This window comes from Catharus ustulatus, chromosome 9, assembly GCF_009819885.2.
Source record: "Catharus ustulatus isolate bCatUst1 chromosome 9, bCatUst1.pri.v2, whole genome shotgun sequence".
Lineage (NCBI taxonomy): Eukaryota > Metazoa > Chordata > Aves > Passeriformes > Turdidae > Catharus > Catharus ustulatus.
In genome coordinates this window covers 4,301,572-4,314,395 of record NC_046229.1, presented here as the reverse complement: position 1 = coordinate 4,314,395, position 12,824 = coordinate 4,301,572, and the positions used below count along the sequence as shown (strand labels likewise).

Sequence of the window (12,824 nt, the reverse complement as noted above, 5' to 3'; positions counted from 1 at the left end):
GTGTACCCTCCAGCTGAACTATGATCATTATAATAATAAAAATCATACCCACAAGTTAAGACCTTGCCCAGGTGAAGACGCTTTCCCTGAACATGTGTAGAAGTCAGTTGGGGCTTTGTAACTTTTATATAAATTAGTAATCAATCATAATAGAGGGGCTGTGCTTGCAAAGTTACTAACTCTGAATTCCTGTGTATGAATAATGCCGTGACAAAAATCTGGTGGTGCTGCTTGGTTTGTAGACTCCGAGAACTGGAGTGCAACTCTGAAATAAAAAGTGTGTAATTATTGCCTTTTTGCGCACCAGTTTGTGGGCAACAACCTCATGGCTGAGAGCGGCCGTGAGTCTGGACCTTCTTGCTTTCACAACTCCCTGAAAGTTGTCCGGAGCCAGGTGGAGATCACTCTTTCTGCCAAGGAACAAGAGTCAGGACAAGACAAAATGGCCTCAGATTGTGCCAGAGAAAGTTCAGGTTGGACATGAAGATCAATTCTTCACAGAAAAGGTGACTAAACATTGGAATGGGCAGCCTAAGGAGGGGTTCAAGGAATGACTGGATGTGGCACTCAGTGCTCTGGGCTGGTTGACAAGATGGGGATCTCTCACAGGTTGGACTCCATGGTCTCAGAGGTCTTTTCCAATCCCATTGATTCTGCAGTTCTGTTTTTGGGGACCTGAAATGGGAAGCGATTCCTGCCACCAAAGGGCTGGTGACAGTCCTGGGTAGGGAGCAGTCAGACCTGATGCCATGGTAGGAGCAGAGGTGATGCTTTTCCCAAGAAAATGACAAGCTGCTAACTTAGTGTGTGGCTCTTGTCCTACTCCTCTGGCTGACAAGTACCTCTTGAGCGATGTGTTGTGAGAAACAGGTGATTTGCTGAGGGAGGGTGAGGCTGGGATGTGTGGTAATGACAGGGCAGCCCAGGCTGCACATAAGCCCTGGTGTCTTGAGCGTAAACAGAGGCCGTGTTGTTGTGGAAGGTAAAGAAACACAAATATTTGCCTTCCAGAGCCACATCATCTGTGTATGAGCACAGGTGAGTGTTGGTCAGTGTTTGTTGAGGTACTTCTTATTCCACCTTTTTTTTTTTTTTAATTACCAGAGTCCTCCTGTGACAGTTCTTAAGTATTGATGTTCATTGCCAAGGAAAATACACAGTGACCAGTTGTTGCAGTCCAGGCCAAGAAGGAACTTCATTTAGTGATAATCTTCTCATTTCCTCTGACACAATTCCTTTAAGACCTGCCCAGGCTCCATTATCATAAGAAGCACAAAGAGTAAAATCTGTCAGTCAGTAACACAGCATTAATTTTTGTGACTGTCTGCTCCAGTCACAAAACCAGCTGAGCTGTAGCAGCAGAAAAGCACTTTGTCTAAACCAAGGCTTATGTGTGTCCCAGCTGTCAGGAAATGAAGAACTGAGATGAAAGCTCTCATTAATATCCTTACTAGACTTTGTATTTGCTTACTTTTCTTGTTTTCTCTATCTAGAATTCTCCATTCCTAAGCCATTAAGGCTTTCTACCATTTCTTCTGTCATTTTTCCATCTCAGTGTCTCCACTTTTTATTGAGTCTGCTGAAACACATACTAGTTTGGGGTGGGTTTTTTTTCATGTTTCTTTTTGCAATTATTTGTTTCTCCAATGCATTATTTAACTTTGTCTGCATAGAGGATATAGGAGCTATTCCTGACTTGGCTAAATTCTTCTTAATCAATGGATGTTTTGAGTGTGCAAGGATGGGGCTAAAAGTTGTATTCTACGTTCTGCACTGCCAAAGTTTCCCCAAGTATCATTGCTTGCAATTAAAACTTCAAAGCAGAGAAGTAGCAAATACAGCACAGGTAATTATAGGATCTGTCAAATACCAGCACTAAATATATCTCTAGATGAAAATCTGGTAAACAGTTGAGCAATTGGAAAGTTGTAGAGTGGGGTTTTTTTCCTTTAAATAGATGTGTAGTGGAAAAAACATTCTAACTTGTAATTTATATTATTGTTTCTTTTGAATTTTAATGAAGATGTGCATACACCTTCTTTTTCTCCTTGAGGAAATAAAATGAAATATTTTATTAAGACAGATAAAGACAGCTTTGTAGCTGACTTTTTGCTTACAAGCCTCATCTCTTCTTCAAAAAAAGACTGTAATTCTCGTTAGAGAAGAAGACCAGAAAGCAAATTTAAATTTTTTAAGACTGCAGAAGACCTATTTAGAGGTCATAAGTGATTTCCTAAGTACAATTAAACAATTAACACCTTAACAGGTACAATTTTCCTGTGTGGGTGTATCCATTAGTATTTGTGTCTCTTTATATAAGTAGTTGTTCTGAACTGGATGAGGTTTTGTATATGTATGAAATTACTCACACAAGCAAATGCCAAATCAAATAAAAGTAATGAAAAGTAGTTTAACTCTGAATATGGAAAGTATTTTTCTGTTCTTCTGTATTTGGTACTAAAGTCTCTCTGCTACCAATTTTGATCATCACAATTAAAAAGTTGTCAGTTAAAATGTACACTCTTCAGCTTCAGATGAAACTCACTATATAATATTAAAGTGTTTGGGTTTTATATAAATCCAAAGAAAAACTATTAATTGATAGTGTTGTAATTCTAGTTTCAGTGTAATTCACTTCTGCTCATGAATGCTGGGCTAAAATCTGGGCTGAAAAAATGCAGGGCAGAAATTTGATTTAATTCCACTTAGTCTGTTTGGCCAGTTGAAGTATCAGGAGTTCATGTTAATTTAAAAGATCAGACAACACTTTTCATGAATATCAAGATTTTTTTCCAGATGTTGAGCACTAGATTATCCTGCCTTGATCCACTGAGTGTGTTGTGCTATGTACTAACTGTCCTTTGCCCTCCCCTTCCCCACTGAGATACCAGCTAGAGGATGCTCTTTAAAAATTTAATAGGTATTAACTATTGCTGCATATTATCTCTGCTGCTGACTTTTTAAATAAGTAGATTTAAAATCCAGAAAATGAAGTAACTGAACCAAACAGAAGCTTACTGTAAAACTGTTCCTCTAAAAGTTGTCATAAAATTCAATGCCAAATTTAATTCCAAAACACATGTGAAGAGGCTGTAAATAAGGAGTGCTCTTTTTATTGCCTTCTAATTGTTCCATGTAGCTTTTCTGGGTGCAACCAGAGCAGCAAAAGTTCTGAGATTTCTCACTTCAAGCCTTACAAGGACATTTATCTCAAAACATAGATTTCTCTCAAAAAAACCACCTGAAAAAGGTTGAGTACATATACTTCCAGTACTGCTGGGCCTACATGTAAAAACCTGAGTGGAAAATTAGCAGTGCTCATTTTCATAATTCAATCTTTCATTTGGATAATGCAAAGTCTCCCTAATTGTTTCTGTGGTGCTTGATTGGTGCTGGAGTGGGGCTGTAGGAGTTTTGTGCCTCAGGGACCGGGGATCATCATGCAAATGAGATGTGGATCTTGCAGATGAAATTTTAACTAGGTAAAGCCTGGGACAAGAGATTTGGTTAGAACTGCTGAAAAATACTAGTAAAAGTTCTGGAAGCTCATTTTTCCTGCTTTGATAGCAATGATAATTACTAAAGATTAATTTTAGCATTAACAAAAAAAAGAGTAATTGCAGTATTTAAAACCCAGAGGCAAATCAGTGGAAATGTTTTGGAAAGGATAATTATACCTGCACAAGGAAGATCTGTTTAATAGCATTAACTGGCCCAATTAAGGAGAAGTGGAAGAAGGGCTTATCTGTTACTTCTTTAACTGTTCACTGAAAAGTGATCTTGATATTCAAGCAGTAGAAATTGGTTTGGCTTTTTCCAGGGTGATTCCCCAAGGTTTAAACATTTTAAGAATTATTGGTGGGATCTTGTCTGCAGCTGTCAGTAACATCCCAGAGCTGCAGGTGTTTCACCGTCCCAACAAGAGACCTCAGTGTATTTACATGGCAGTTGTTGAGATTCTCATCAGTAACCTAATCTGGAATAAACATCTCTGAGAGATTATTCTTGCGTGGGGGAACATGGGACAAAAAGAGGATTCTTTGCTATTCCACAGCAGCAGCAGGTTTGACTGTTTCACCACTGATAAGAGCTGCAGAGTGATGAGTACAGGGGAGGATCTGCTGCCACGAGATTTTCCTGAGGGCCTCCCTGCTCTGACAAGCAGTGATGTGTGTGTTTTTAGTGTAGGTGTGGGACACACAGGTGTGTGCACACACCAGCACCTACGAACCAGCACGGGTGTTTTGTGTCAAAGAGTTCCAGGGTACACACAGAGATACAGGCAAACATGGATTTTACCAGGGGGAGTAGAGAGAGCAGAGTTTAAGAGGGTTTTAATCCTTATCTTTCATTTCCTTGCTGTAGTGCTGCCATTGCTCCTGGCACTGTCCTCAGATCGTGAGTGGTACAGAAGTTTTAGTTGAAAGGGGAGGCCAAAGCTCACTTTGTGCAGTTGCCCAGGGGTAGTGGCACTGTGTGCAAAGGGCAGCACTGGCCTCTTCAGAGCTGGAGTGCAGAGAGGGGATTCTTTTCCTCTGCACGTGTTTAATTTGAGCTTTCCAAGGCAGCCAGTTGGAACTGCAGAACATAATTTAGGCAAGAGCCAGCTCTGGCATTGTTCAAGCAAGCACACCCCCTCTTTAACCCAGGTAGGCAACAGCACAAAGGCACTCTCTGCTATCACCCACAGGACCCAGAGAGCAGACAGCAGAGGGCCTAATAACTTAAATAAAATGAGCAAACATTCCATTAAAACAGGATGATATAATCAGGAAAAGGATAGCTAGAAATTTTAGAGTTAACAACCTCAAAATCTGAATTATAAAAAGCATTTTCATTCTGCGAAGTTTAAAGTTGCAAAAGGGCTCATTGTCGTTTTCAGTGAGAACATCAGGAGTGGTGAGAAAGTCAAACAGGCAGAATGTGATGGACTCTTACAGTAAAGTACATGATCTGCCATGTGCAAAAAAGATTTGGTATGAGAGGTGACAAGACAGAAATGAGTACTCAGCAGGAGCAATGGGTCTGCTTGGTTTGTTCAAGTCCACATCCTGCAGCAGCTCTACACAGATTTATTCAAGTAGAGTGAACTAGTCCAATGAGAGGTTTTCTGAGCCCTGCACTTCAATTAACCTCATTCTATTGATTAACTGCAGATACCTTATCTCTCCCATTAACCAACCCTAGTGCATTTCCATCCCTGACCAGTGTGGAGTCCACTGGTGCTGAAGGACTAGAAAAGAAATAAGCAACCACAGCTCATGGCTTTCATGGGGGAGTCCTTTAATGAACAATAAAAATTTGAATGGCACCACAACAGCCTCTCTTCTCAATCTCAGCTAACAAAAAGAAAAGCAGGAGCCAAGGAAAGATGCTGACACTGTTACCTCTTAAGATGTTTTTCAACAATTAGTCACTTGTGCCTCTCCTACTCAATGTTATGTCTAAACGTTTAAATTATAATATAAAATCTCATAATTCACCTTGAAAATAATATCTTTTCCTATGATGGAAAAGAGAAAAATGCAAGGATTTTAAAAGAGTGGTGAAAGCCACCATAGTTGTCCAGAAAAGACTACATCTCATGATCCCTGATCGAAGGACAGCACCAGGCTCTCAAACACACATCTTTGATCTATTCTGCATGTTAAGAAATTGGTTAAGCAATGTACTTGTATGATTTTTATTTTCATCCTACATTTCTTCAGCTGAGGGCTGCTCAGCTCTAGATTTTTAATTTAGTCTGTTTTATAAATGGCTACTTGCAAAATTGTGTGGAGTTAGGCTAAGTTCTGAGTTTTACTATGATATGGAAAGATCCAGCCTAGATCTCAAATTCTCACTTCATCTTCTCTCAGACAAGTGTGTATTCCTGACTGACAAACAACCAGCTTCAATGTGTTGCTGTAAGGCACACAATGAATTATAGACCCTGCTCTAAAACTGTGTATGTATTAATGCTGCTTCTGCAATTGCATAAAAATCTTATTTTGGGAAAACAGTGATGCATCTGCCCCAAAGTATGTACCCAGAATTTTTCAGCAGTGAAAAGGTGTGAGGTCAAATGGAAATGATGTACGTTGAACCAAATGTTATTACCCAACAGCATCTATAAACAAAGGCAGAAACAGAATCAAAGCCTCTTCCCTTTTCCCCTGATATCCTTTTCATTCAGTAGAGCTAGAGCTGCATATTTAATGGTTTGCTGTGGAAGTAGCACATTCCTGGCTGTTAGAGCTACAAATGAGCAACACTGAGACTAATTCAGAGAAGGAAAGAGCTGCTGGCCCTGTGGCAGTGCCCAGGTGGAGCAGGTGCTGCTGAAAGAAGCAGATGAGAATGGTGGACTCAGACATCCATACACAGCACAGAGAATGGAACTGACAATATCCCAACATTCAACAACCAGCATTATTTCCTATAAAATGTCCTTCAGAGTGGGTATGACTCCCCAAACCAGGAATGCAGCAGATGAGTCGGTAGCAAAGCAGTCCAGTAGTGTGTTGGCCAAATTCCAAGTTCAGTAATTACACTCTGCTCTTAAAGTCCCCCTGCAGCTCAGCTGGGATAAAGCTCTTTTCAGCCTGTCCCAGAGCATTGTGTAGTGTTTCTGTGAAGCTGTACAACACTGAAAAATATCTCCTCCCATTAAAATTGCCCAGGGAATTTAGGTAGACAGAAAGCTATTACCAGAGTTGGAATGTGGGCAGAACACCAAGGTTAACTTACACTTGCATGGGGATCAAGAGATCTTTGCTGACAAGGAGTGTCAGAGCCTCATTAAAGAGCACAAGTGGGAATAGCTCACTGTGCTGCCTGAATACAAACCCAGGAACTTGGGATCTCCTCACCTGGAAGTGAACCGACACCCAGGATGTTTCCTGACAAATCACTTTATAAAAGCCTCTGATGTTACAGAGTACCTTATCAGTACCTTATTTGGTTATTTAGTAATATTTATGAAATTATTTGATTAAAAAATCCAGAAGCTTTTTTTTGAGACCCCATGAACTAAAAACAAACTGCATTTTTAAAAAAGTCTACCAAGAGAAAAGCAGCGATAGTCCAAATATGCTGAGGCAAGTGTTTTAATTTCAGTAAGTAGATACACCAAGAACCCCACAGAGTATTTAAGTATTTAAGCAATCTGAGCCTGCAGCAGGAGTGAAAGCATTCTGTGTTATGTTAAATAGACAGCTGTAACAGTTTTCTTACCCTCTAAAGTAGAAGTAATTTTAAATATTTAGGTATCTGACTCCTAAATTCATTTATACCCCAACAATTTATTCTTACTAAACAAGAATACTTTAGAATAGTCACTGTATAAATTATTGTAGGAAGGAAAAAACTAAATCCATCACATATACTGAGTCTGTTATTTGTATTTTGTGCCTTTTTTTCCCTTTTCTTCCTGTAGTTGCCTTTCTTCTTTCAGTTCAGGGCAATTCTAAACTTGGGGCTTTAATTTCCCTCATTTCTTTACACTCAAATTTTTTATACGTCCTTGTGCGCAGCCACCTGAGGATGAGCAGCACGGCGATGCCAATGGCAGCAGTGAGGAGCACCACGGTGACCACAGCACTAATGCCAGCTGCCAGCTGCCTCATGCAGAACTCTGGGGGCTTTTCATCCACATAGTAAATCCAGAGCTTCTCAATAGCCAGAGCATCTCCATTGACCGAGACATTTAATTTACTATTGGCATGAAACACGGAGTCATTGTTGACATCTTTTTCAAAGTAATAGGCCACATCAGCTATATCTACATCCCACCTGGGCTTCTTGTTCTGGTCCAGGCGGATTTGGATGAGTGGGGGGTTGTACTTGATGGCTGCGATGTACTTGGGGTGCAGCTTGTACCTGCTCTCCAGCAGCTGCGTCAGGGCCTTGGCCACGTCGGGAGCGTGGAAGGCGTTGGAGCTCCCCTTGTGTGTCAGCTCGATGTAGATCCACCTGGTGCGGACCAGCTCGCTGCAGTTCAGGCTCCTGCCTCCCCTCTCCGTTCTCCGCACGCCCGCGCTGTTCACGCACCAGCAGCTGCTGGACTGGTTGCACTGCCTGGCTTTGAAGACACCGCTGTCCTCGCAGTCGGGGTTGTAAATGCCGTCACCGTCTGACACCGCGTGGGGAGGTCTCCAGAGGCGCTTCTCCTTCGGGGGGGTCATTTCTGCCTTCATTAGGAAGCATTTAGAAGTCAGGGTTGAGCAGTCCACAGGCTGATCTGAGCCTGCCAGCCTGCAGGTGCAGTTCCCAGGGCCGTCCTGGGCACACACTGCCCACTTGTTGGTCGCACAGGTACAGCTGTCGTGGGCTGGTGAAGCCACTGCCAGAATCAAAGCCAGCACAACCCCAAACAGAGGCTCCATAGTGCTGGAGAAAAGCAGACAAAGTCCTGAGCGACAGCAGGCAGCATCCAAACCTTCAATCCCCTGATGGAGGCTGCTCATTCCTACACACTGGCGTGCTGGTCCCTTTATTGATTCAAATCAGACCCACCAAACAGGTTCTTCTTCCAAAACAACTGGCATCTGCTTCCCAAATCCCAGTCAACAGCTTCCCAGCTCCCTGTGCTTCTCAGGGAGTGGCACCTGCCTCCAGCTGCCTCCCTCGCTCCTGCCTGATGAGGAAACAGCAGGGAAGAGAAGCAGCCAAGCTCCTGCCTTGGGCTTCCGTTATGGAGAAAAGACAAGCAGCTGGCTCTTTTCCTGCTTTAGACTCTGTATGGACTGCATGCAAATGGCTGCTTAAGGAGTTTCTTCCACTTCTGGAGGAAGTCCTCCTCCTCCACTTCCATCATAGTTGTTCCTGCTTCTTTCACTGCACAGCATCTCTGTCATTCCACTATCTATATTCTTATCAGTTATGGACTTTCTACTTTCCGAGCTTTATTAAGTAAAGCCTTTGGGAGTTTGATGGTTGCTGCTGTTTCCAGAGGCACCAGCTGACCAGGTTGATGGTTGTTCTCCTGCAGAAAGCAGCCTCATTTTCCAGCATGGAAAGCTTCTCTCCCACCCTTCCTTTGGCACATGCTCATCCCAAGGCAGCACTAGGAATACTGATTTTCATACTTATGTTACCCTTCCAAAGTTTGTTACTTCTGAAGAAATTTTTCAATCTGAACTTTAATAATGCCTTTCCAGTGGCATTAACACTCCAGTGGCTCCCAAGTCTCCCAGTGCTCTACAAACCTGTCTTACCATTTCCATGTGCTTTGGCAGCAGCTGACAAAAGATTTTCCAGTTTGCATTGTCAGTCCCATTCATCTGTTTTGAACCCTGTCAGACTGTTTGTAAATCATTATTTTGAGAGCAGTAATGACCACAGAGCAGTGTGTGCTCTGCACTCCCAGGCACGTGCCTTGCAGTCAGCTCCTACCTGTGTGCTGCTTACCTGAGCACTGCCCCACTTCAGTCCCTGCCAGCTTCCAGTCTGGCTCTGTGTGCACACTGGGAAGGACCCTGCCTGCACAGAACAGGTGTAAAATCACAGCTCCACATGGAAACGGGATGTAAATACCCTTTGCCAAAGCAGGACACAATCTGGATATTCCTTCAGGTAATAATAACTCTAGTTACCTTTCTTGGGAAATAATTGAGATCTACAGCTAAAACTATTATTAAAACTGGCAGGTAAGTCAATTTGTCATGTTGATGATTCTATTATAGTTTAGCAACTCTTCTCCCATTTCTAAGTCATTCATTTACCCACACTGCAATAATGTCCTTTCTTTTTTTTAATTTTCACACCCCTCCTTCAAAGTCAAAATCTATTTAACTATCATCCACCTCCTCATATCTTGTCTATACTTTATTTCATGTTATTTAAATGCCAAATGTGAAATATAGTTCAAAATAAAAGTGCACTTCTTCATTGACTTTTTCTTTAACTGGTGGATTTCCCCCTCTGTAAATAAGGAAGGAACAGACTTAAATTACAGACAAGTTTTTCCAACTACATATATATATATATCCAACTACTTATATGTATTTATATATATTAAAAATGTAATGCCTCTACGATATCAAAAAAGTAATATTTCTTTTAATCCACACTAAGCTGCAACAGTACTTACAAGAGTTAATTATTTACAACGGCAGGCTGTAAAAGGAATAATCCTGTAGGAAATGTGAAGTGCATTATTTCTTTAGTGATCTCTGCTTCCATGGAAACAATTTCTCAGCACAATTCTAAACCTTGTAAAAGTAGGGCAGTAGGTCTATGTGAAACAGCAATTAAACAACCCAAATACTTTTATCTAGGCCATTAAATACTTTGTCCAGCATCACATGTGATTACAGTGTTCACTGGGATGTTAAACCACATCCCATGCGGATGGATGAAGTCCTGATCCCTCACTTCCTCAGCACCAGCACAGCATCTCTCCCTCCCCATGCAGACACTGGGGAGCACAGCTGTGCCATACCTTCGTTTTGGGGAGCACAGCTGTGCCACACACTCCTTTTGGGGAGTACAGGTGTGCCACATCCTCCTTTTGGGGAGCACAGGTGTGCCACACCCTCCTTTTGGGGAGCACAGCTGTGCCACATCCTCCTTTTGGGGAGCACAGCTGTGCCATACCCTCCTTTTGGGGAGCACAGCTGTGCCACACTGTCCTTTTGGGAGCACAGCTGTGTCACAAACTCCTTTTGGGGAGCACAGCTGTGCCACATCCTCCTTTTGGGGAGCACAGCTGTGCCATACCCTCCTTTTGGGGAGCACAGCTGTGTCACACACTCCTTTTGGGGAGCACAGCTGTACCATACCCTCCTTTTGGGGTGCTCAGCTGTGCCATACCCTCCTTTTGGGGAGCACAGCTGTGCCACACTGTCCTTTTGGGAGCACAGCTGTGTCACACACTCCTTTTGGGGAGCACAGCTGTGCCACACTGTCCTTTTGGGAGCACTGCCCTCCTCCACAGCCTCTCTTCCCCCTACACCCACTCTGTGCTCAGCGCTCAGCCCTGCCCAGCAGTGAGCTCTCCAGCACAGCAGGAAGGAATCTGGTCGGAGCTGGGACCAACGCACTTGGATCAGATCTGGGGAGGGAATGTGGCTGATGGGAAGGGATCTGTTGGGCACCTTCAGGATGTGCCCATGCAAACCCCACTGTGACAAACACTGGGGTACCATCCCAGCATCCCTGCCCCCAGTACCACTGGATCATCATCCCAGAGGGTGTAAAACAAATGAGGGAAACAAGTGCCTAGCGAGGCGCTCCTGCCCTGGAAGTGCTCCCTGGCCAGAAGTTCACACTCACCGCTAAGAACAGCCCTGCTCCGAGCTCAGAACCGCTCCCGCAGCAGCCGGGACCAAGCGCCCTCTGCTGGGACCGAGCTTTGCTCTGGCGCTTGGTCATTGCCACCGACACGGAACAAAGAAATCCAGACCCGGCCCGGAGACCAGGAGCTGTTACAAACACGGACACAACTTTCAGGGTATTGCATGTACAGTCTTTATTAGTAGACTCTTGTCTATCATCAGTCAGAAATAGCAGAGAAGCAAGCAAAGGAAAAAAGTACTGAGTATCAATGGCAACAGCATTAACTTCTTACTTGGTTATGGATTTTAGTTTTTTCAACTGTTTTTGACAAGCTGGTTAGTTTAAAAAAAATAAAAATAGGGATATTCCCTCCCCTTGCACACAAGATCTGCATCCCGTGAGGCAGCACTGCTGGCAACTGGGAGAGCAAAACATGATTCAGCCAACAAATGCCCATGGGGATATTTGCCAGAAATGGCATCTTGAGGTGGTGGGGGGGTTGTTTGGGTTTATTTTGTGAGTTTTTTGTTCATTTAAATTTTCCTTTTCTAACACTGTTGAATTCCAGTTTTAACTGTATCATTCTGCTCACTACTCAACAACTTCTCGTGTCCTGAGCAGCAATTTGGTAAGTTGTAAAACTAGTCCTAAGGAAGGGAACAGCAGATTAGTATGCACAGGTCCACTGAAACAAAGACTGGATGGGGAAAAAAAGCTTTGTAATATAAAATTTTCATGCCTAAAATGTGTTTGGTAGAACTGGTATATTAGTCAAACAGGCTTTTATTTCCTGGGAAGCATGCAACTTCCAAACTCCTATCATTAACCACTCAGTGAAACTGAATGATGAAAAGTAAGTTTATTTATTTTCTTACCCTGGCTTCTGTCAACAAAATCATTACTCAGTATCACAACTGTGCTTTTTCCAATTCCTGTAGAATTCTGTGTGCTAGACTGGATCCTGATGGTACAAGCATTGTATTTTCTCCTCCACCCCCACAGCGTTTGCAACAAACACTTGGCAACCTGGAGCCTTTATGTACATGGCAAAGGCTCAATCCTGCCCCATGTCCTCAGAAAAATCGCTTCAGAAGTCTGGGTTATTCAAAAATTTCCTTATGTAACAGCACTGTTAAATACAACAATACAGCTGTGTGACTTTACCTCAGTGATCATTAAAGAGGGAAGCAGCCAGGACATTGTTACCTGACTGAGAAGGAGGAAAGCTCTCCCACCTGGAGTGCAGCTTAGCCAGGAATCCATGCAATAGTGGTGGCCAGGAAGCCCCAAAGATCAGAGTTTGCAGAAAATGCAGACTGAGTCACCAGGGCCAGAGAGAGATGGGTACAGCCAGTGGTAACAGTAAAGGGACCTAAGGCTGTGCACCAGCACATCTCAATGTACAGAGAGCACACAACACCCACCAGTACTTTTGAGCTCTCAAATGTGGGAAAATCACTGAGTTTCAAGGGCTCACATTTTCATCTGATCAGGTTCTGCTCCTTCCCCTTAGTGACAGAAAGAGACTCATGAGGCCTGATAAAAATATAACATTAACTTCCTGT

General features: G+C 43.0%; 1 protein-coding gene across 1 annotated transcript; it reads right to left on the bottom strand.

Moving 5' to 3' along the window:
- Positions 1 to 7,436: 7,436 nt before the first annotated feature.
- On the bottom strand, positions 7,437 to 8,560 carry TACSTD2 (tumor associated calcium signal transducer 2). The gene has a single exon (XM_033066885.1). It carries the CDS (start codon positions 8,445 to 8,447, stop codon positions 7,437 to 7,439), a length of 1,011 nt encoding a protein of 336 aa, XP_032922776.1. The 5' UTR covers positions 8,448 to 8,560.
- Between the last annotated feature and the right edge of the window lie 4,264 nt (positions 8,561 to 12,824).

Excerpts from the sequence above, each read along its gene's own strand:
- TACSTD2 (XM_033066885.1), bottom strand. The coding sequence starts at position 8,447 with ATGAGCAGCCTCCATCAGGGGATTGAAGGTTTGGATGCTGCCTGCTGT.